This window comes from Ailuropoda melanoleuca, chromosome 13 (genome assembly GCF_002007445.2).
Source record: "Ailuropoda melanoleuca isolate Jingjing chromosome 13, ASM200744v2, whole genome shotgun sequence".
Taxonomy (NCBI): domain Eukaryota; kingdom Metazoa; phylum Chordata; class Mammalia; order Carnivora; family Ursidae; genus Ailuropoda; species Ailuropoda melanoleuca.
In genome coordinates this window covers 71455166-71475120 of record NC_048230.1, presented here as the reverse complement: position 1 = coordinate 71475120, position 19955 = coordinate 71455166, and the positions used below count along the sequence as shown (strand labels likewise).

Sequence of the window (19955 nt, the reverse complement as noted above, 5' to 3'; positions counted from 1 at the left end):
GCTCCTCACTCCCTGCCCCTCCCTGTGGATGTCAGGCAACATTGCATCAGGAGTCCCTAGGACGGGGGCACTGGGGTGGCTGGGTCAGTTAAGCAACTGACTCTTGGTTTCAGCTCAGGTCATGATCTGAGGGCCTTGAGGTCGAGCCCTGTTATCAGGCTCCAAGCTCGGACAGGAGTCTCCTGGAGTTTGTCTCTCTCCGTCTGCCCATCCCCACATGCGCTCTCTCTCCTTTAAATAAGTCTTTAAGAAAAAAAAAAGAGTTCCTAGGACAGTGTTCCTTTCCCACCTGGCCCTCACCTCCCTCCAGACTCCTGTCTTCTCCTCCTAGGTATTTGGCACCAACGTGATGGTGACGGTGGCCAAGTCCTTTGAGGCACCAATAAAATGTAAGTGACCACATCCACCGTGGGGAGCCCCTCTACTTCCACCTCGTGGTCCTTCCCCCTCGTGGTCCCTGTTTTGGTCGGTACCTCTCCCTTGGCTCTTCCTCCTCGAGGCTGTCCCGTGTCTCCAGCCTGGTTTCCTTCCCTCTTTGATTCATCGGCTGTGTTCACACGCAGCCGCCCTCTGCCCAGGCCCTGACGTCCTGCCGCTTGGCCCCAGTGTAGTGTGATATGGGATGAGCCAGAGGGGAGCAAGCACAGAGGGGGTGTCTAACACAGCCTGCAGCGGGGCACGTGGGGGCTCTCCAGGAAAGGAGAGTCCACACTGAGGCCCGAAGCCTCTCACTGGGCGCTTTAGCTGGCATGATCTGTCCCACCCCCCTCACATGGCTCAGGTTTTGTTCTTCCGGGTAGCCACCCGTTGTTGATAAAGAGGAGAAAATCCAGCGACAGGCATCTAGGCATCAGTAAGCAACGCAGAAGTGTTGCCGTCTCTGTAGCGGGCCCATGGCAGAGCGCCTCAGCAGTGCGTTCCTGAGCGTCCCCCAGTGCGGTCACCAAGAGCTGGCTGGCTTCAGTGTCCACCCCACCATCTTCAGCATATCCGCCTGTCCCTTCAGCTCATTACCTCGTGGTCCCAAGCTGGCTGCCACAGCTCTTAGTACTGACTCTTCACCCAGCCATGTCCAGAGGCAGAGAGAGGGAACTTTGTGTCTCTCTCATTAGAGAGGGAGGTTCCCCCCACAGGCCCAAATCCAAACTGGTCATCGGCAGTGGGGGTGGAAAAGCCTGATTAGCTTTGAGTTTAAGGCTCAGACCACTGAAGAGCCCCGTTTTGGGATCATGAGTACCAAAGAAGAGGATGGAATGAGTCGGGCTGATAGCAAGGAAGAAGGGGGAGTCCTGTTGGGAAGGCCTTGGTCTTGGGAAGTGAGCACCACTGGCGCTGAGCAGCCAGGGGGAGGCCGGCCTCCGAGAAGCAGGAAATAACTGTTCTCCGCAAAGTCTTGCTCTCCGCTGCTGCAGACAGGCCCCCATGAGCTGGACAGACGTTCGTGGCTACACACTGCTCCCAGGTGCTATGGTCTCAGTTCAGGGACCCTGAGGGAAACAAGCTTCTACCAGCTTTGGTCTGAATAAACCAGTGGGCCTGTGAGCCAGGCCCTCCTGCTGGGGAGGCAAGGATCACAACGGATAGGCCTGGGTTGCTGCCTTCCCCAGTGCCTGGGAGCAGAGTGTTTGAATTGGCAGCCCCCCAGAACTAAGGGTGTAAAGCAAGGCAGTTCTGCGGCAGGAGAAGAGATGCTGGGCCAGCCAGAACAGCAGCTCCTCCCCATGTGCCATGATAGAGGAAGCCAGCCAGGGTGCCAGGAAAGCTGTCATGAAGGATGATCACGTGTTTACCAAGGAAGCAGGGGCAGGGTGGGCCTTTGGAAGAGAGAGCAGAGCTTCAGCAAAGGGCAGAGGCAGGGAAATACACGGAGGGCCCTGGGAACAGAGAATCAGGGAGGGAACATGGCTGAGTTTAGGGGAGCAGCAGAAAAGAGGCCAGATTTGGGAAGCCAAGAGTATCATGCCAGGAAGCCTGGACTGCCCAGTGGGCAGTGAATGAGCCATTGGAAGGCTCTGAAGAGGGCAGTGACACTGTCATGGGTTCTGGCATGGGGAGAAGGCCCATTGCCCTCCACTGCTAGCCGTAGAGCTCAAGCAGGATGGCAGAGTGGGTAAGTTGGGCTGCCTGGACTGGTGTGTCAGATCCAACACTAGCTGGTTGGGCCGCCTAGGCAAGAGACCATTCACCTCTCTGGGCCCTAGTTTTCACCTCTGCCTCTCAGAATTGAATGGTACCAGGATTGGGAAGATGGAATGCGGAGATCTGTGAATCACTGTGACTGCTTTCAGGGGGGGAAGAAGTAGGTTGGGGGGGGGGCATCTGTGCGCTCATTAGGGAGGCACAAGCTCACCTAGAACCCCCAGTGTACCTCTCCTTACATAGCGTTGGCCAGAGCCGGGCCACATGGCCGCCCCTAGCTGGAAGGGAAGTGGGGAATTCAGGGACCAGGGTTGTCCAGATTGCCCCAGCCTTGTGCCACTTGATCCATCCCCTGGGAAGGCTGCCCCACCCGAAGTCAGAACCGGGTTAGTAAAGAAGGCATGGGGTGACGGTTAACAATGTGTGCAAATCATCTGATTCTCACCACAACTCTGTGGGGTCAGTTCTGTTATACCCTGTCACAGGTGAGAAAGCTAAGGCGCAGAGCAGCTAAGTAACCTGTGCAAAGTCACAGACCAGAGCCAAGATTCAGACCCATGCAGTCTCGCCCTGAAGCCCTCACCTAACTGCTCTCTGCTTACACAGTGGTATGGAGGGACGCCTGGGTGGCTCATTCGGTTAGGCGTCTACCGTCGGCTCAGGTCCTAATCCCAGGGAGCCTGTTTTTCCCTCTCCCTCTGCCCCTCTCCCCCCACCCCCATCCCCACTTGTGCTCTCTCGCTCTCTCTCTCTCAAATAAAATACTAAAAAGAAAAATAGGCGCTATGAATGAGATCCAGTTACAGCCCCTTCTTGCCATAACTGGACACAGAGGAAGCATTTCTCTCCATCTGTGTTTATCTAAACGAGTGGGTCAGCATGATTTCTGAGTAAGGAGTTTGTAGGAGTGTGGCTTTTTCTCCTTCCGCACATCCAGGAAGGGCCTCCAGCCCAGGCTCCCCCTGCTGCAGAGCAAGGACCACCACCTGTCCCCACCCTTGCCGTCGTGAGACGGAAAGCCTATTAGATGTCAGCACTGCGTGGGCTCTTTGGTCTCTTTCATCCATGTGGCTTTGGGGTCGATCCCACTTCACCAGAGGGTTCCATGGCTACCAAAGAACACCGATGGTGTGCTGTGTGAGTTGTGGCTCAGTAAAGGCAGGCAACTTTGATCTAGATGGTCCTAGATTCTTCCCCTTTAACCCGCTGTGGTTCCAGATGGAGACTTTGCCCTTCAACCTGTCACCACCTCCCCACCCCCCCCTTTAAATGCAGGTGTGTGAGTTTCATGCAACAGAGATGGGGGGCTGGGAGGCAGTCTGAACCAGCTTCTCACCAATTCCTCGCATCCCTGCCTCCCCCCACAGTGGTGTTTCCCCAGGACCTGCTGGAGAAGGGCCTCGAAGCAGACAACTTTGCCATGCTGGGACTCGGAGATATCGTCATTCCTGGTGAGCAGGCCGGGGTGGGGTCGAGGTACAAGTGGTGGAGGGGCCTGAGAGAAAGCAGGGGACGAGTATGTGACGCAGCCTCGCCACTGGGAACGGGGAAGGGAGAGGCCAGGCGATTCTGGACACCCAGCCCTGGGTCAGCCCAGGGTCAAGCAGCAGTCACGTGCCAGGCCTTGAGCCGGGCAGCGGGGGAACAGCAGTGAGCACAACCGTCCTCACGGAGCTTCGGGTCTAACTGAACAGACATTACTCAAGAACAGGAAAAGTTAGGTGTCTGTGACAGACTGAAATGCGTTCTGTGACGAGCGCATCCCCGGAGGCTTCTCACGCGCACCCGCCCCTTGCCAGCGTGTACGAGTAGTACTGGTCTGCCCGAACTGCCGAAGTCCCCTTGGTCCTCCTCTCCCGGTCCCAGCAAGAACACGCCTGTGTGNCGGGGGGGGGGGGGGGGGGCGCACCATGAGCGTGCGCTCCTGTACTCTGGCAAAGGGATGTGTGGCACGCGCTTGCTGGTCCACGTGAGCGGACCTCGGAACCGACTACATGTGGCTGTGAGTCAGCGCACCTGGGCTCCGGGCACACAGCCCTGGGCGCCTGCAGCCTTGCCCGGCCTTGGGGCACCAGCAGCCTAAACTACCAGTCCGAAGCCTCAGGGCAGAGCCGAGCTGCTGCTCTGTAGGTCGCTGCAGGGGCTGAGCCCGGATGTGTGTATCTGCAGATCCGGACCTGCTGACAGGTAGCCAAAGGGCACACTTGTTCCTGTAGTCCAGAGGCTCCGAGTCCAAGGATCAGAGCGCCCCTGGTGCTTGCTTAAAAGAAGAAAGTGTGGAACAAATGAAAAGCCAACCTATTTTTCACTCTAAGAAATGATGGCAGTTCTAATATCTGAGATGGTACAGGCACTTCCATTGCGACACTTTGATTTTGTTTGGCAGTGAAGGAGAGAGGTTTTCTCTTTTACCAGCGAGGAAACTGAGGCTCAGAAGTAAAGGGACTTTCACAACTTCACGCACTGATAAGGGCTAAGGCTGGGCCCCAGCCCGCGTTGTCCATCTGCAGGAATGGCCCGTAACAGCAATGATAGTAATAGGATGGTGATGACCACAGCCGCATGGGTCAGACTCTGCTGGGTGCCCGCCGCCAAGCTGGCTGCTTCTCCTGCATTGTCTCTTTGCGCTCCTAGCAGCCCAGTGAGGTAAAGGGTATTTCCATTTTGCAGATGAGTTCACTGAGGCTCAAAGAGACTTGCTCAGGTTCCTGGGCCCATGGAAGTATGGTCTTGAACCCAAGACTTTCCATAACTTGCAGTGCTGTGAGGCCGGGAGACGCAGCTCCATCAGAGAGAAGAAACTGAGCCTGGAAAGCAGCCAGCTGACTGTGCAGGGCATGGGCTGCCCCAGCACACCACAGACTTCCCCAGTATCCTTGGTGGTCATAGTTCTGGACTTGGGGCATGCACAGGACACCCCTGCATGTACCTACGTATCTAAGTCTTTAAGCAATTTCAGTAGCTGAAAGTCGATTGCACCCTCGCAGTGCCCCAGTGATACTCTTCAAAGAATAGGCTGCTGCAGACCATTGTTTTGAAGACCAGATGCATGACTTGCGGTGAAAGCGCTCTGACCCCTGGATGAGTAGAACAGTCGTAGAATTCGGCCGCCAGGGGGATGCTGAGTTCCCAGCTTTGTTTCCAGAAAGGCAGCTTTTGTCTTCTCTCTCCACCCACCCACTCCCTACTCACACACAATCTCAAGGTCTTCAGGGAGGACTAACTCATTTCCCAGTTTTTTGGGTTTTTTTAAAGATTTTATTTATTTATTTGACAGACAGCCAGCGAGAGAGGGAACACAAGCAGGGGGAGTGGGAGAGGAAGAAGCAGGCTCCTAACAGAGGAGCCTGATGTGGGGCTTGATCCCAGGACTCCAGGATCACACCCTGAGCCGAAGGCAGACGCTTAACGACTGCACCACCCAGGCGCCCCTCATTTCCCAGTTTAGAATCAGTCGTATGTGGAGGCGCCTGGCTGGCTCAGTCAGTGGAGCGTATGACTCTTGATCTCTGGGTCATAGGTTCGAGCTCCACACTGGGTGTAGAGATTGCTTAAGGATGGAATCTTTAAAAATAAATAAATAAATAATAAAATTAGTCCTACACTGCCAGCCAGTGCTTCTGATCAGCTCAATGCAATTCAGCCCTTGCCCTGTCTGAGCCCAGAGCCCAGTAAGGGAGACAGTCACCGATGGTTGTGGTATGTGAGCAACATACAGAGGCCGGCCTGGCTGGCTGGGTCTCGGGGAGTCTTAGGCTTCTGGCGTGTCTGGGCTGGGATTTGCAGTGCCAGGAGGAGTGCGGTGGGTGGACGGGGTTAATCACCCTCTCCTGCTCCCGCAGAGCCTCCCGATGGTCTGCCTGCTCCTGCCTCTCGCGCCAACCAAACAGTTGCCACACGGGTTGATTTCCGAATCTGTTTAGGTTGTTCCCCTGCTTGGAATTCTGCTGTGTGTTCCCTTACGGTAGAGACCCAGTTCCTCCTTGTGCCCCACGGCCCTGCGTGGCCGTCCCTCCCCCGTGTCTCCTCCTCTGGGCTGCAGCCTTCCTGGCTCCTTGACCCATGCCACACCACAGCCCTTCTTCCCTCAGGACCTTTGCATGTACTGTTCTCTCTCCCTGGCAGGTGTCACTTCCTCACAGAAGCCCTTCTTTTTCTTCCCTTCCACTCCCTCCAGCCTGGCATGTCCCCGGATATATCTTCCCATGACACAGAAAGCACCCTTTCACAGTTGGGATCTTGTATTGAATTTTGTTCCTGTTTGATCAGCATGTCTACCTCCTGTCGCCTTGGTTGAGCTCTGTGGGTGTGGTGATTTTGCTTCCTGTTGCCTGGTACTTAGAAGGCCTCAATAAACACTTGGGTGGATGGGCCCAGTGTGACACAGTATGGTACTGTGAGGTGCCAGGTCAGCGTGGTCCCAGACCAAAGCAGACTCCTGGGACCTTCTTATTGTTCTAAGGAGGCCTGACGGTAGAGAGATGGGCTTTCTGCTGGCACGTGGCAGTGCTGGCCCCAGTGACTGCTCCACGACTGAGAACACCAGCTTGGGGACCCATCTGCGTGTTAGTTCAGTGCCTGCTCCTCCCTGGCCCGGGCAGGGGACTCCATCCCCAAGCCTTCCTGAGGTGCCAGCTTCCCTGCCACCGTCTAACCCTGGCTCTCTGCCCACAGGGATCTTCATTGCCTTGCTGCTACGGTTTGACATTAGGTAAGCCGCTTGGAAACTCTAGCCCTCAAGCTCCGTGAGTGAGGGGACTTCCTGGGCGGGGTACCCCAGGGGTTCCTCGGTGGCTTTCAGGAGCCCAGAGGAGGTGACCTGCCACCCCACTCGCCACCTGCGTAGCTGGTGCAATTCTGATTTATCTGCACTTTGAAGGTTGTGTGTTCAAAGACCCTGTGGCCAAAAAGAAAAAAAAAAGATCACACTCCCAAGAGATTTAAACCCAGAAGGTCCTAGTGGTACTCATAGTGCTTTCTCACTGTGTGACCTTGGCAAGTGATCTGACCTTTCTGGGCTAAGGTTTCTCATTCTTAACTTCATGGTAAACAAGAGCTCTGACCTCGGCATTACCAAGAAAAAACCTGGAGGGAGCGCTGAGCACAGGGCCGCAGGGAGACCCAGCTGCAGTCCAGTCGTCATCGTGCATTATCAGCCCAGGCTCAGGTCACTGTGTCCCAGCTGCTCTGGCTGCTCCCCGAGCTCCCCTCACTCAGATTTGTGCAGTCCATTGTGGAAAGTGAGCACAGGGAGAGGGAAGGGGGCCAACTTGAGTCACTACTTCCAACAGAAGAGGTTGCACTGTGAAAGCGGCTGGGTGTGCTGCCAGCAGGTGGCGATGTCTTTCCAGTGGAAGGTTCGCAGTATGCACACTGAATTTCAAGATGGTTTGTGAAATTTCTTAATCTCCTTCTGCCCAGTAATTGCAAAAGCAGTAATAGTATTGACAGTGGTAACAAAAACTGTACCAGTGTCATTGAAATCAAGTTTGCCTGTGAAACTTGCCCCCGCTCACACACATCTGGGGTATTTGTATAGTGCCACTCAGACCTCACATCCATGGGCTTACAGGCAGCCTTTGGGAAGGACCTGGCCAGTCTGTAATAGAGGCACATCTGTGCCAGCCGGCTGTACTCCTGACTGTTCAGAGGTGACACAGAGAGAACCCCATGAGCGTCCCTGGGCCGCTTGCTGGAGACACAGATTCACATTTGGATGCCAGCACCCTCAGAGGCAGAATCTCATTCCTAGCCTGGGTGGGCAGGATCGGCCAGCCTTTCTGAGCTGGTTCCAGAATCTGTGCAGCATGCCCACAGCAGTCAGCTTCACCCCAGGCTCCACGGCAGCAGAGCCCCCAGTGCAATCGCAGCTCCGGGCTCTGCGGCAGCCAGGGCAAGGGGAAAGGGGGCTGTGAGTATTCCTCTGGTCCACGGATGGTGCTGGGCACTGTGCTTCGTGCCAGGGACAGCCAGAGGTCATGGTGCAGAGGTCGTAAAGGGAAGCCCTGTAACGGTGTGATTGAGTCCTGAGGCTGCTCTCGGATGGCTCGCCTCCAGGAAGCCACTGGCACTTTATCCACGTAGTCAGCATCTAGTTAGCATGCGACAGGTCACTGAACTGACCGTCCGCTGCGCTGAAAAGGAGTAAATCAGCTTTGCAGCTTCTGCATCAGTTTTGCCCAAACCATGACTCCCCCAGATCAGTTTTCCCTGGGTGGTTTCTCAAAATGCAGATTCCTGGACTTTGTCCCAGACCTATTGAGTCAGACTCCCTGGTTAATTGGACCCGGAAGTCTGTTATTTTTTGTGTTGGGTTTTTTTTTTTTGCAAGTTTCTAGGTGATTTGAATGCTGGCTAAAGCCTTAAAGCCACCGTTCTAGGTGACAGCACATGATATTCACAACCACTGAGCAGATGGATCCTGGTTTTCCCAAGATGAATAAACTGAGGCATAAGGAAGGAAGGCGACTTGTCCAAAGACCTATAGCTGGGACAGTACCAGAGTGCGTGCCCAGTGCCAGCCTCTCAGCCACCCCATTCAGCCTCCAGGGTCTTCCCCAGCTGCCCCCTCAGACGAGATGGTGCTGCTCCCATGCCTGCGATTAACCCTTCTCCTCTTTCGCCCCGCACCTTCCTGAAGCTTAAAGAAGAACACCCACACCTACTTCTACACCAGCTTCGCAGCCTACATCTTCGGCCTGGGCCTCACCATCTTCATCATGCACATCTTCAAGCACGCCCAGGTGAGTGGGCGTGTATCGGGATTACTCCCACTGCGGGCAGCAGGGACTTCCGTGCGTAGGGCTTGTGACATACACGAGCCGTCCAGAGGTAGGTGCTCCCCAGCAGGGTCAGAGTGGGCATGTCTGTGACCCTTGGCCTTTCACCTGCAGCCGTCACAGGATGTCAGCAGCTGTTGCAGGTAGCACAGGTGCAGGAGTGGCAAGGGGGGAGCACGATACCAGCCGTGCTTGTGGCCTTCATCAGGAAGACAAAACCTTTCCCAGAACCCTCCCGGCAGATTGCTGCTCACATCTCATGGGCCGTATCAGTGTCACATGGCCCCCACTGCAGGGAGTCTAGGACAGAGGGGCTGTGGCTTCTGAGCCTCCGTAGTGGGGCAGATGGAATGGTGTTGGAGTGGGTGTTGGGTGTTTCAGCCCAGTGCCTACCTTTCCAGATGAGTGATAAGGTGTCAGGGGCCTTCTCTGACTCCCCAAGCAGGCCAGCCTCTGCCTCCTCCTCCCACTAAGATGGGTACTGAGCTGCCCCAGAGTGAATCAGGGTGTGGGATGAAGGCTGAGCATGTCATTGTGGCCTGAAGAGGGTAAGACTGGGAGGGGACAGCCAGCAGACAGGATTACTCTCTACTGGAAATCAAAGCACTTCCCAAATGTGCCAGGCTCTGCTGACTTCATTAGGGTCCTCATGAGCAGCTGAGGGGACTGAAGGTCAGGTGCCACACAGCCAGCATGTGGCAGAGCCATGATCCAAACCCGTGTCACGTGGCATCCAAGCCCAGGCTCTGAACCCCTGGCAGTGAGAAAGGCCAGGTGGAATGAAGGCTAAGGGGACGCAGGTGGGAGGAAGTCCACACTCCTCCATCTGTTCGCTGCAGGGCTCTGGGCAGATTACTGAAGTTATGCTTGATTTCCCTCAGTGATTAATTTAAAAAAAAAAATTGGGATAAGTAATAGTAGCCAGCTTGGAGCTTTTTTAAGGTGAAATGAGTTAGTATAAGGAGAGTGCTCAGAATTTTGCCTGGCCCAGGTAGTATTAGCTGTCGCTGTTGCCACTGTCCCCTCCATCCTCCACTTCCCCTGGTCTCCCTCCTTCCGGTTCCCCAGGTCACCAGCCACAGAGAAGCCACCTTTGAACTCATCACAATAGCTGTTTGTTGAGCAGTTACTGTGTGCCAGGCACTATGCTAGATTCTTCTGCTCATTAAGTCACTTAAGTCCCTACGGCATCTATGATACTTACGAAGTAGATAGTAGTATTTTCTCATTCTACAGAAGGTCAAAGGTCCAGGGTCCCCTAGCATATAGGTGGAGAAACCAAGAACCAGGGAGGAACCACCTCTCATTCATTTCTACTCCAGATGGCCTTGGGAGCTGTTTTGGCTGAGAGTGACACTTGACAGGGAGGTCCCCGAGAGTGAGTGAACCTGGCCTGAGGGACTAGCTTAGAGGCCTCTGGGGTCCCAGCCCCAATGTGTTCCAATGGAGAGCCATTCCCCCAGAGGCCACCAGGTGGCAGCCTTGCCTTCTGCCTGGGCTAGACTCCAAGGATCCCATTGGGAGCTCCCACACTGGCTGGAGAGGTGGTCCTCTCTGTGGGGCAGTGTAGCCCAGAGGGAAAAGGAGCCTTCCTGGGTCACACAGCAAGTCGAGCTAGGCCCCAGCTGGAGCCCTGGACTTCCGGCCCCTGGCCCCAGGCCTGTGCTCCTCCCTCACAGCAGCTCAGCCATTGTCCCATCATCCACCTGGGCATCTCCTTGGAAATCTTAGAAAGAGGATCCAGGACACAAGGGGAACCTGTTACTTGAGGACCCTCTTCCTTTCTAAGACACAGGCAGTCCCAGTGCCAGCAGTTCCCTAGGTGGGAGTCACCACTGGTTATGTGGTCTTCAACCCATGTAACCTCTATCAGAAACTCCAGAGGCACTGGGTGGCACAGTCAGTTAAGTGTCCTGCTCTTGGTTTTGTCTCAAGTCGTGGTCTTAGGGTGGTGAGATTGAGCCCTGCATCAGGTTCCGTGCTCAACATGGAGTCTGCTTAAGACTCTCTCTCTCCCTCTTTTTCTGCCCCTTCCCATGCACGTGTGCTCGCGTGCACACTCTCACTCTCTCTCTCTCAAAAAAAATTAAAAAAAAAAAAAACCGACTCCATGGGGTGCCTGGGTGGCTCAGTGGTTAAGTGTCTGCCTTCAGCTCAGGGAGTGATCCTGGAGTTCTGGGATCGAGCCCCATGTCAGGCTCTTTCACTAGGAGCCTGCTTCTTCCTCTCCCACTTACCCTGCTTGTGTTCCCTGTCTTGCTGGCTGTCTCTCTCTCTCTGTGTCAAATAAATAAATAAAATCTTAAAAAAAAAAAAAAAAAAAGACTCCAAGCCAGGGGTCCAGCAGCCTCCTAGAACGGCCCTTCAAGATGATCAGGTGTCCTCATTGTAACAGAGAGGGAAGCAGTTTAGTTGGGGTCACACAGCAGAGTCAAGGCTGGTGGCAAGCCAGGAGCCCTGAAGCCCAGCTTGCTGTCCTGAGCTGGACATCCCAGCCTCTCCTCAGCACTGACCTTGGAGAGGTTCCCTGGTGCCTTGAGAGTAGCAGCCTTGCCACCTCCCACAGCAGCCCTTCAGTGGCTCCTGGCTCTCAAGGCGGGCCTTAGGGGAGGTAAATTTGTACCCACCCCCCCAACCCCCGCAGCGGGAAGCCCTCTACTTTGCCTGGCCTGGCCTTGATGAAGACTTAGAGACCTTAGAGACGGAGGCACCTAGAGCCACATCCTGGCCAGCCATGTGAGGAGGGCATTCCTTTCCCTCTTCTGATCCTCAGTGTCTTCGTCTGTAAAGTGGGTATGAGAAGCCCTGTTGAGAAATTAAATTCTAATAAGTTTGTATTTGTTTCATTTTCTGTTTCATCAATTTGGTCTTTTGTCATCATTGTTTTCTTTCTACTTTTTGGTGTTTTATTCTTTTCCTGGCTTTTTTTTCTTCTTTTTCTTCTTTTTTTCCCCTAAGATTTTATTTATTTATTTGAGCGAGCACACACAGAGGGAGAAGCAGGCTCCCCACTGAGCAGCGAGCCCAATGGGAGGCTTGATTCCAGGACTCTGGGATCAGGACCTGAGCCGAAGGCAGATGTTTGACTGAGCCACCCAGGCACCCCTCTTTTTCTGGCTTCTTAACTTGAAAGCTAAGATTATTTCAAGTCTTGTTTTCTAATAAACGCACCTAGAGTTCGTTATAAATTCCCCTCTGCGTACCCCCTTGGCTACCTCTCACATGTTTTGGTGTAGACTTTTGTTGTTGTCATTTCTTTCACCCTCCAAAAGGCCTAAAGCCTGACTTGCCCAAGCCTAACTCATAGCAAATACGTGATACGGTGGGAGAAGCTCAGCTCCTTTTACACACCTCATGTGACCTTGGGCGAGTCCTTTCCCGCTGTCTAAACCTCAGTAGCATCATCTGTAGAACTCAGACTGTGTTTTTAGCTTCAGGGGTAGTACGCATGAGTGGATGGTCCACAGGCCACGCGTGGCAGGTGCCAACAAATGGTCTGAATGTCAGGCTCGGCAGCCTCTGGAGCCCTGTTCTGTGACCTTACTCACCTTAGGAGTGAGGTCTCCTCGCCCTTACCCCAGTCGTCTCCAAGACACCCTCTTAACTTTGTGAGCACCCATGGAAAAGCCATTTGCTTAGTATTTACCAGGCCCTCTTCTGAATGCCAGGAATAGAGCAGTGACCAAGACAGCCGTGGACCCTGCCCTCATGAAGTTGACAGCCTAGCAGCCGAGAGATCGAAGTCTGTAATGGCAGAGTGATGTTCCACTCCGGATTGCCGGAGAATGCTGCAGGGGCCGAGAGTAGGCAACAGGAGGGCTGGTTCCCCGCCAGTAACGAAGGTCCGAAGGAGGAGGCGTCTAGGCAGAGGTGGGAAGAGCATCACGAGTGGCAGAAACTGCACGTGCAGAGGTCCTGTGGCTAGAGGTGACAAGGAGGACCACAACAAGGTCATAGTGGCCAGAGTAGGGCAAGTCAGGTCAACATTGGAGAAGGAAGCGGGGTCACATCTCATGAGGACTTCAGGCCGCTGAGAGCATTGCAGGTCATGGAGGGTTGAACAGTAATGTCCAGCTTTCAGATGCTGCAGGGAAAGGAATAGCTTTAGAGTCCGATATGCCTGAGGTCCAGTCCCCACTTGGCCATTTAGATATCTGAGGCCTGCGCTGTCCCCTGTCCTCCCAGAGCATCAGCCTTCCTCATGTGAACAAGGAGGATGGTCGTAGGGGATGTAGAGATGGACTGAAATGCTCTTCAGCAGGCTGAGCACAGGGTGGTGGGCGCAGCTGTCCTGCCCTCCAGACCCAGCTTCGCCAGGAGTCTCCGCCCAGGCTCTAGAGCCAGGCTGCCTAGGTCGTCTTGTAACTAGCAACTAACAGCATCTCCTGGAGTGTTTGTTGAAGATGCAAACTTCTATCCCTGGACTAGGGAAGCAGAATTTCTGGGAATAGGACCCACCCAGGAGGTTCCTTGTTTGAACCTGATGTCCCAGGTGATTAGGATCCTGCCCGCCAGACTCCTGGGTACCCTTAACTTTCTTTGGGTTCCTTGCCTTCCCTCCCAGGGAGGAGCAGCCCTGCTCAGGGAGTCAGGAGCCCCAGGGATAGGCCCAGGCACCCACTGACTTGCTCTGGGAACCTGGGCCGTCACTGTCCATCAGTCACACCCTGGAGGGGGTTGGAGTGATGGGCATGGCCCTGAGCCGGTATGCTGCCCAGCAGTTGGTCAGTAGCTCTTGTTCTCTCACAGCCTGCCCTTCTGTACCTGGTCCCCGCCTGCATCGGCTTTCCTGTCCTGGTGGCACTGGCCAAGGGGGAAGTGACGGAGATGTTCAGGTAAGGCAGGGCAGGGGGCGGACATCTGCAAGGCACAGGCGCACCTGCGGGCAGCTCACAGAGCCTGCCGGGGCTGCTTATACACGTCTCCAGGGGAACATTGTTCCTGCCACCTGCCCCACCCCTTGTCCTTTCTGCCAGCACGTGGGTGCCTGGCCTGTGAGGCTGGGAGCCAGGGGAGTGCAACCCCCACATCCAGATGACTTCTGGGTCTTCGGAAGGGACTGGCTGCTGTAATTCCCTCCCACCCCAGGCCGCCCCACTCCTACTATCAGGAGCCCTGGGTTCCCAGCCTGACTGTGCCACCGCGTGACTTCAGGCAAGTCTTTCCCTTTCTCAGCCTCAGCTTTCCCATGTGAGTAATAGGGAGGATCCTAGTGTGGTGGGAGGTGCCCCAGATTGGAAATCAAGTGTCAGTCCCTGTTGAGCCGCCTCAGTGGCTCTAACCCATAGCTCTGCCTCGGCGAGTGTCTCACTTGCACTCATACCCCTTCCCCGTGGCCATATGCACAGCTGCCACACCCTGTGCCCAGCCACACCCATACCCCAAGGCCTGCATGACTCTGACAGGTATCTGCTCCCCGGCACCACTGACCCCGCCTGCCAGGGACCCAGAAATAGCTGCCAGCTGTGATCGAAGCTGCCCACTCCGGGGCCTTCCACCCAGCTCCACCTGCCTGGCCTCCAGGTTGTCCCTCGAGTGCCTGCCAGGCCATCTGTGCACCTGGCTGCCTGCAGGGGAACCTGTGACTCACCCCTCCCCCGTACCTGCCTCTGCCCTCCCTGTCTTGCCTAGAAGCCCCAGGCTCCCAAGCTGCCTGCCCATATCTCCTGGCTGGCAAAGCCCTGTGGACTCTGAGGCCAGACTGGGGGATGAACTTGGGGCAGATCTCGGGACCGGGGTGCTATCTGATCCCAGAACTCAGCACCTCCCCTCACCCTCTGGCTCATCCATTCTCAGCCACTCCCCTGCCTTAGGGTAACCAGCCCCCGATCAGTCCCAGTCCTGCTGTGTCCACAGTGGGTCACGCTCTGCGCCTCCAGAGCCAGGGCACCTGCTCGGTGCTTGCTTTGCCTAAATGTTCTTCCACTTGGGCACTCGGCGCCCCTTTCTGCCCCTGCCCCCGGGAGGTTCTTGGGTCGAGATGAAAAAGCAGGTTGGTCTCTTTCTTTCTTCATCTCTCTCCCTAATTCTCCACCTTACCTTTTGTTTTACTTTTCCCTTGAGAAGTGCTCTCCTTTTTTTTATTCACTTAGCTCACACACTCACATGGCTCAAAATTTCATAGCCAGGAGAGGGAAAACCCCCTCACGCCCCAGCCGCACCCCGGACCCTGTCACACAGACCTTCAGAGACAGCTTTGCTCCTAACAGCACACGTGCACGTGCACATTCCTGCACAGATGGAGGCACTCGCAGAGCATTCTGCGTCTGGATTGTCCACGCAGACGTAGATCTCAGAGACGTTTCTGCAGCAGCACCTGTGCGTCTGGAGCACCTTGCTCTGGCACAGCTGTACGGTGTCCCTTTGGTGAGGCACATCTTTTTTATCCACCTAGTAAGTCCGGCTGCTTCCCACTGAGTCTGAAAATGCAGAGGAAGGTAAAAATAAGACACAGCTCTGCTCCTTTACCTTGCAAGAGAAGTCTCTGCCCACCCCACCCCACCCCGTCTTTTCCTCTCCATCTCTTCTTTTCTGTCTCTCTCTGTCTCTCACACAGCTACGAGTCCTCGGCGGAAATCCTGCCTCACACCCCGAGGCTCACCCACTTCCCCACAGTCTCGGGCTCCCCAGCCAGCCTGGCCGACTCCATGCAGCAGAAGCTAGCTGGCCCTCGCCGCCGGCGCCCGCAGAATCCCAGCGCCATGTAATGCCTGGCGGGTGCCCACCTGCCCGCTTCCCCCCACTGCCCCGGGGCCCAAGGTAGGGCAGACACCCCAGCTCCAGTGGACGGGGCAGGGAGCATTGCCAGGGGCAGGCAGCAAGTGGTACCTCCACAATCACCAGGCAGTCCCTGCACCCAAGCTCAGGGCCGGGAGCAGGGTTCTAGAAAGTCACTGTCCTCACCAATGGTATGGGGTTCCTGTGAAAGAGCAGATAGCGACAGCCTTGTCATCCGGAGTAGATTCTCTTACTGCTGGCCTCCATATAAACCCTGGGCAGATCACTTTCCTCTTCCAGAGCCTCTCTCTGTTCGTCAAAGTGGGTACATTCCTGCCTCCTGGAGTTGACCTGGGGAAGAGATATAGGTACTGTCCTTGGTGTGAACTCAGTTGCTCGATAAATGGGGCCCATAGCAAGAGCTAAGCCAGGTGGCAGCCTTCGAGAGTGGCACCTTGCCACTTGCCAGTAGAGCAACCCCCTGCCTCCCTGCACCCCTGGGGCCAAATTGTTTTGACTCCTGCCATGCGCCCTGGGAAGCAGACCCTCTCCCATAGCCTCGTCCTGGCTGCCCCATTTTTTTCCCCCACTCTCCAGTGGAAGGTCCAAGAAGCTTAAAGTTAATCCATCCAAGCCCATCCTCTCCTCCATCTGCCTCTGCCCTTTACCACCTCTTGGCACCACCAGGCACAGAGAAGACAGCAACCTGTCTGAGAAAGGCATACTGTGGGGCCGGGGCCAAGTCCTGGAAGATGCTGGGCTGTGAATGCCAGGCTGGTGTTCCTCGTGTGCCCAGGGATTTTCCTGGGATGGTGGGGAGGCGGGGCCTGGGAGTTCTGCCCTCCCCCTCTAAAGGTGTTGTTCTTATTGTTTTGTTTTTTGGTCAGTTATGAGGAGTCAAATCCTAAGGATGCAGCAGCAGTGACAGAGGGATCCAAAGAGGGAACAGAGCCCTCGGCATCGAAGGGGCTGGAGAAGAAGGAGAAATGATACGGCTGGCCTGACCCTCTGAGGGCCAGGCCAGGCAGACGGGGGCAGGCCAGCACAGGCCTGCGCGGGCAGAGGGCGCCGGAGGCCCAGGGTGCGGGAGGCTGGGCAGCTCCAGGAGAGGGGTGGGGGTGACAGGATCCCTCCAGCAGGGCCTCCCATGGCCTGTTCCCTCGTCCCCCTTCTCTGGCCTTCCTCCGCCCTTTCCCAACCCCTGCAGGCAAAAGAAGCCCCAGTTTCCCCCACCCTCCCAGATACCAGGTGGGAAAAGTGGGTCTGATTTTTAGATTTTTGTACTGTGGACTGACTTTGCCTTACATTAAAAATTCATCCCAGGGGCGCCTGGGTGGCTCAGTCGGTTAAGTGTCCGACTCTTGATCTCGGGGTTGTGAGTTCAAGCCCCGTGGTTGGGGCTTGAACTCCTTGCCCAGTGTGGAGCCCAGTTAAAAAATGTCATCCCATTGCTCAGGCAGGCCACTGTGCCCCTGGAGGGGTTCTCTGCACCCGGCATCCTGCATTGCCTTTACTAGCTCTCACCCTCCCACTCAGAAGTTTCCCTGGAAGCCCCTTTCTGGGGACTGTGAACTCACAACCTCGGGGAGAAGGCCTGACCTGCAGGTCCTTCCATCCTCTTGGATGCCCACCTAGTGCCTGGCTAGCTCAGCACTCCAGGGATGCCTTTAGCCAGCAGAGGGAGCCCATGAGCCCTCCTTCATTTCCCCCTTCTCCCCATTCAGTTTTCTTCACCACATTCCTCCCAACACTTGGGGGGCAGTGAGGCTGTTAGGTGCTCCATGTATCACCCACCTACGCCAGCGAGACAATAAGGGGGGGTGGATACCAAAGCTAACCTTATTCAGCAAGGAGACCAGTATCTGCAAAGCTAGAGAAATGGGCAGGGCCTAATGGATCCCAGGGAAGAGTTTAGATTTTATTTCCAGGCTGGCAGGAACCGGGTCTTTATGGCTTCAGCTGGAGAGCATGTGGACTCTAGTTTGCCCTGGAGATCAAGGCCCCCTCATTCCTATTCTGCTCATTCCTGGGTTTCTTCCCAAAATGACTATGCAAAGCCAGGATACTGATGCTAGAAACCACCCGTTCCCCACATTGAGGCCAGTCAGCCCAAGGCCCAGGGCCCCTGAGAGGCTGGAGTGGGAAGGGATGGGGCCCAGTGCAAGTTTGCTGAAGACAGCAAGCAACCCTGGCCTGCAAGAGAATCCCCAGTGGACCAGGCGAGGCATGGGCACAGCACTTATCCACCCGCCTGGTGTGGGGCCACTGGGTGGAGAAACAGGAGGGAGGGGGTGACCACCAGTCTGGGACTCAGGCCCCCAGCTCCCAACCCAGGGCTCTCTCCTACCCAGGCTTCAGGTTCAAAGGCTAAAAATAACTGGTTTCCAGGCAGTTTGGAGGTGGCCAGAAGACAAGTACGAGCAGAAAACAGGAAGTATCTGTGTAATAATCAAACTAGGTATTAAATTGTTCCCAAGCACCTCTATAGAGGATTTCACCTCACTTCAGTCTTCGGCTCCAGTGCTAGTATGAGCCCCATTGTGCAGATGAGGCAATTGAGGTGGGTTGCCACAGGTGTGGATTTGACCTCAAGCAATCCACGTTGAATTCCCAAGTTACGAAGGACTGTGCAGCTCCCTTCTAGACCCCTGGGCCTGAGTCACTGGCTGGTGTTCTGGACACCTTTGAGATAACCACCCAACTTCTCTGGGCCTATAGAGAAGGAAAGGAAGGGTAGGAAATCTCAAAGGTTTCTCCCAGCCAGGGGGTCCCTTTCAGGGGCTTCTCGGATCTCCGCTGACTGCCGCCTCCGGAGGGGAGGCCGTGTGGTCCTGGAACAAGGCCCCTCTGAGGGCAGCAGATGGGGCAGGCAGCCCAGGCACACAGCATGGTTGGCTCTGCGGCCCAGGGCCCACAAAGGCCTCATTGAGTCACCGCCGGCCCCCGGCGGAGGCTGAGGTGGCAGTGGCGCCGGGCGCCTGCCACCTAATGACCGTCCTGGCCCGGCCAGATGTTCCACAGACCTCGGCAGCGGCCATCCAGGGCCCGCCCGGCCAGCCGGCACCACAGAGGCCACTCTAATTCCAATTAACCAGCTTCAGCTGAGCAAACAGCGGGCAGCGGTGGCCCAGCCCGGGCGGTAGGCCCGGCCCGCAGAGCCTCGGAGTCTAGACTCCAGATGTGAACCGCCACCGCCAGAGTCCCATGGAAAAATGGCACCAGGCCGGGCACGGATTGGGCCTGCACGCTGGAGAGGTGGGGGTGGGTGACTGGGCAGGGCTCTGGGTGGGCCTAGTGCCAGCCTCACCCCGGGGTGGGGGTGGATTCTTGGGAAACTGCTCCAGATTCCCAAGTTCTGCCCCTGATTTGTTAGGTGTTCCTCTCTGGGCTCACTCTCCCCAGACTACAGGAGGTGGAAGGGGGCTCCAAGGGGGAAGACCAGCCGCGGAGAGCCCTAATACTATTTCATCTGTATTTAACATGTTTTGAGCAATATGTATTTTAGAAATATTTATTTAGTCGTTGTAACCACCCCATAAGGTAGTACCATCGTTTTTATAGATAAAAGAAACTGCAGCAGAGAGAATTAAGTGCCCAGGGGGGGATTTGAACCCAGGATGCCTGGCTTCCAAGACCGTGCTGTTCACCGTAGGTGCTGTTTGACATAAATCAGGCTGCTGGATTCTGGGTTCCCTTTCTTGGGAGCAGCGCTGGAGAAGAGGGTCAGCGTCTGGCGGAGCAGGGCTGGCTTGCCACACTGGAGAGGCCTGCCCACTCTGTCCTGTTTCCTCAGCTGTGAAATGGGTAAGACCCTCCCAGCGCGGCTCCAACTTCCGGGGGTAAAGCCTCCAGGTACCCTTTCAGGCCTCAACACCAGGAATGGGTTGGGCACCAGTCAAGTCGCTGGGCACAGCAGGGGGCACAGCAGGGAACACAGGTCAAGCAACCTCTCCCGAGCTGAAACAGTGAGGGGGAAAGACTTGAAATGGCTGAGTAAGTGAAAAATGTCAACACTTGGGGCAGGAGTGGTGCCTCCGGTTTCCACAATCTTGTCTGGGGTCCCCGAGAGGCAAGGCCAAAGCTTGCGAGATCCAGGAGGTCAGACCTCATCTGTCCTTGTACAAATGGGAAGACTGAGCACCCCCCCCCAAAAAAAAAAGGGCGAGCCTTGCCCGGGGTCCCAAAAGGAGTGGATACCCGGGACTGCTCCGACCCATCAGGCTTTCCCACCGCTGGGATTCCCTCCGCGACTCCAGGCCGGGTCTTGGGAGGCGGAGGCTGCATCCTGCCCGGGTGCGTCAGGAAGGGCCGAGCGGGAAG

General features: G+C 55.8%; 1 protein-coding gene across 10 annotated transcripts in view; it reads left to right on the top strand.

The window, feature by feature from the left end:
* HM13 (histocompatibility minor 13) overlaps positions 1–16985 on the top strand; it is a 39274-nt gene extending 22289 nt beyond the window's left edge. For 2 of the 10 annotated variants that reach the window (XM_034641907.1, XM_034641906.1), the window contains exons 7-14: positions 332–389; positions 3507–3590; positions 6814–6850; positions 8780–8882; positions 13668–13753; positions 14007–14072; positions 15475–15621; positions 16523–16985. In XM_034641907.1, coding sequence (XP_034497798.1) covers positions 332–389; positions 3507–3590; positions 6814–6850; positions 8780–8882; positions 13668–13753; positions 14007–14072; positions 15475–15621; positions 16523–16625 — 684 coding nt within the window. In that variant the 3' untranslated portion in view covers positions 16626–16985. Of the gene's footprint in view, positions 1–331; positions 390–3506; positions 3591–6813; positions 6851–8779; positions 8883–13667; positions 13754–13894; positions 13932–14006; positions 14073–14323; positions 15446–15474; positions 15678–16522 lie in introns of those variants that run through there. The other 8 variants (XM_002918285.4, XM_034641908.1, XM_034641910.1 and 5 more) reach the window with 6 other exon arrangements.
* Positions 16986–19955: the final 2970 nt, after the last annotated feature.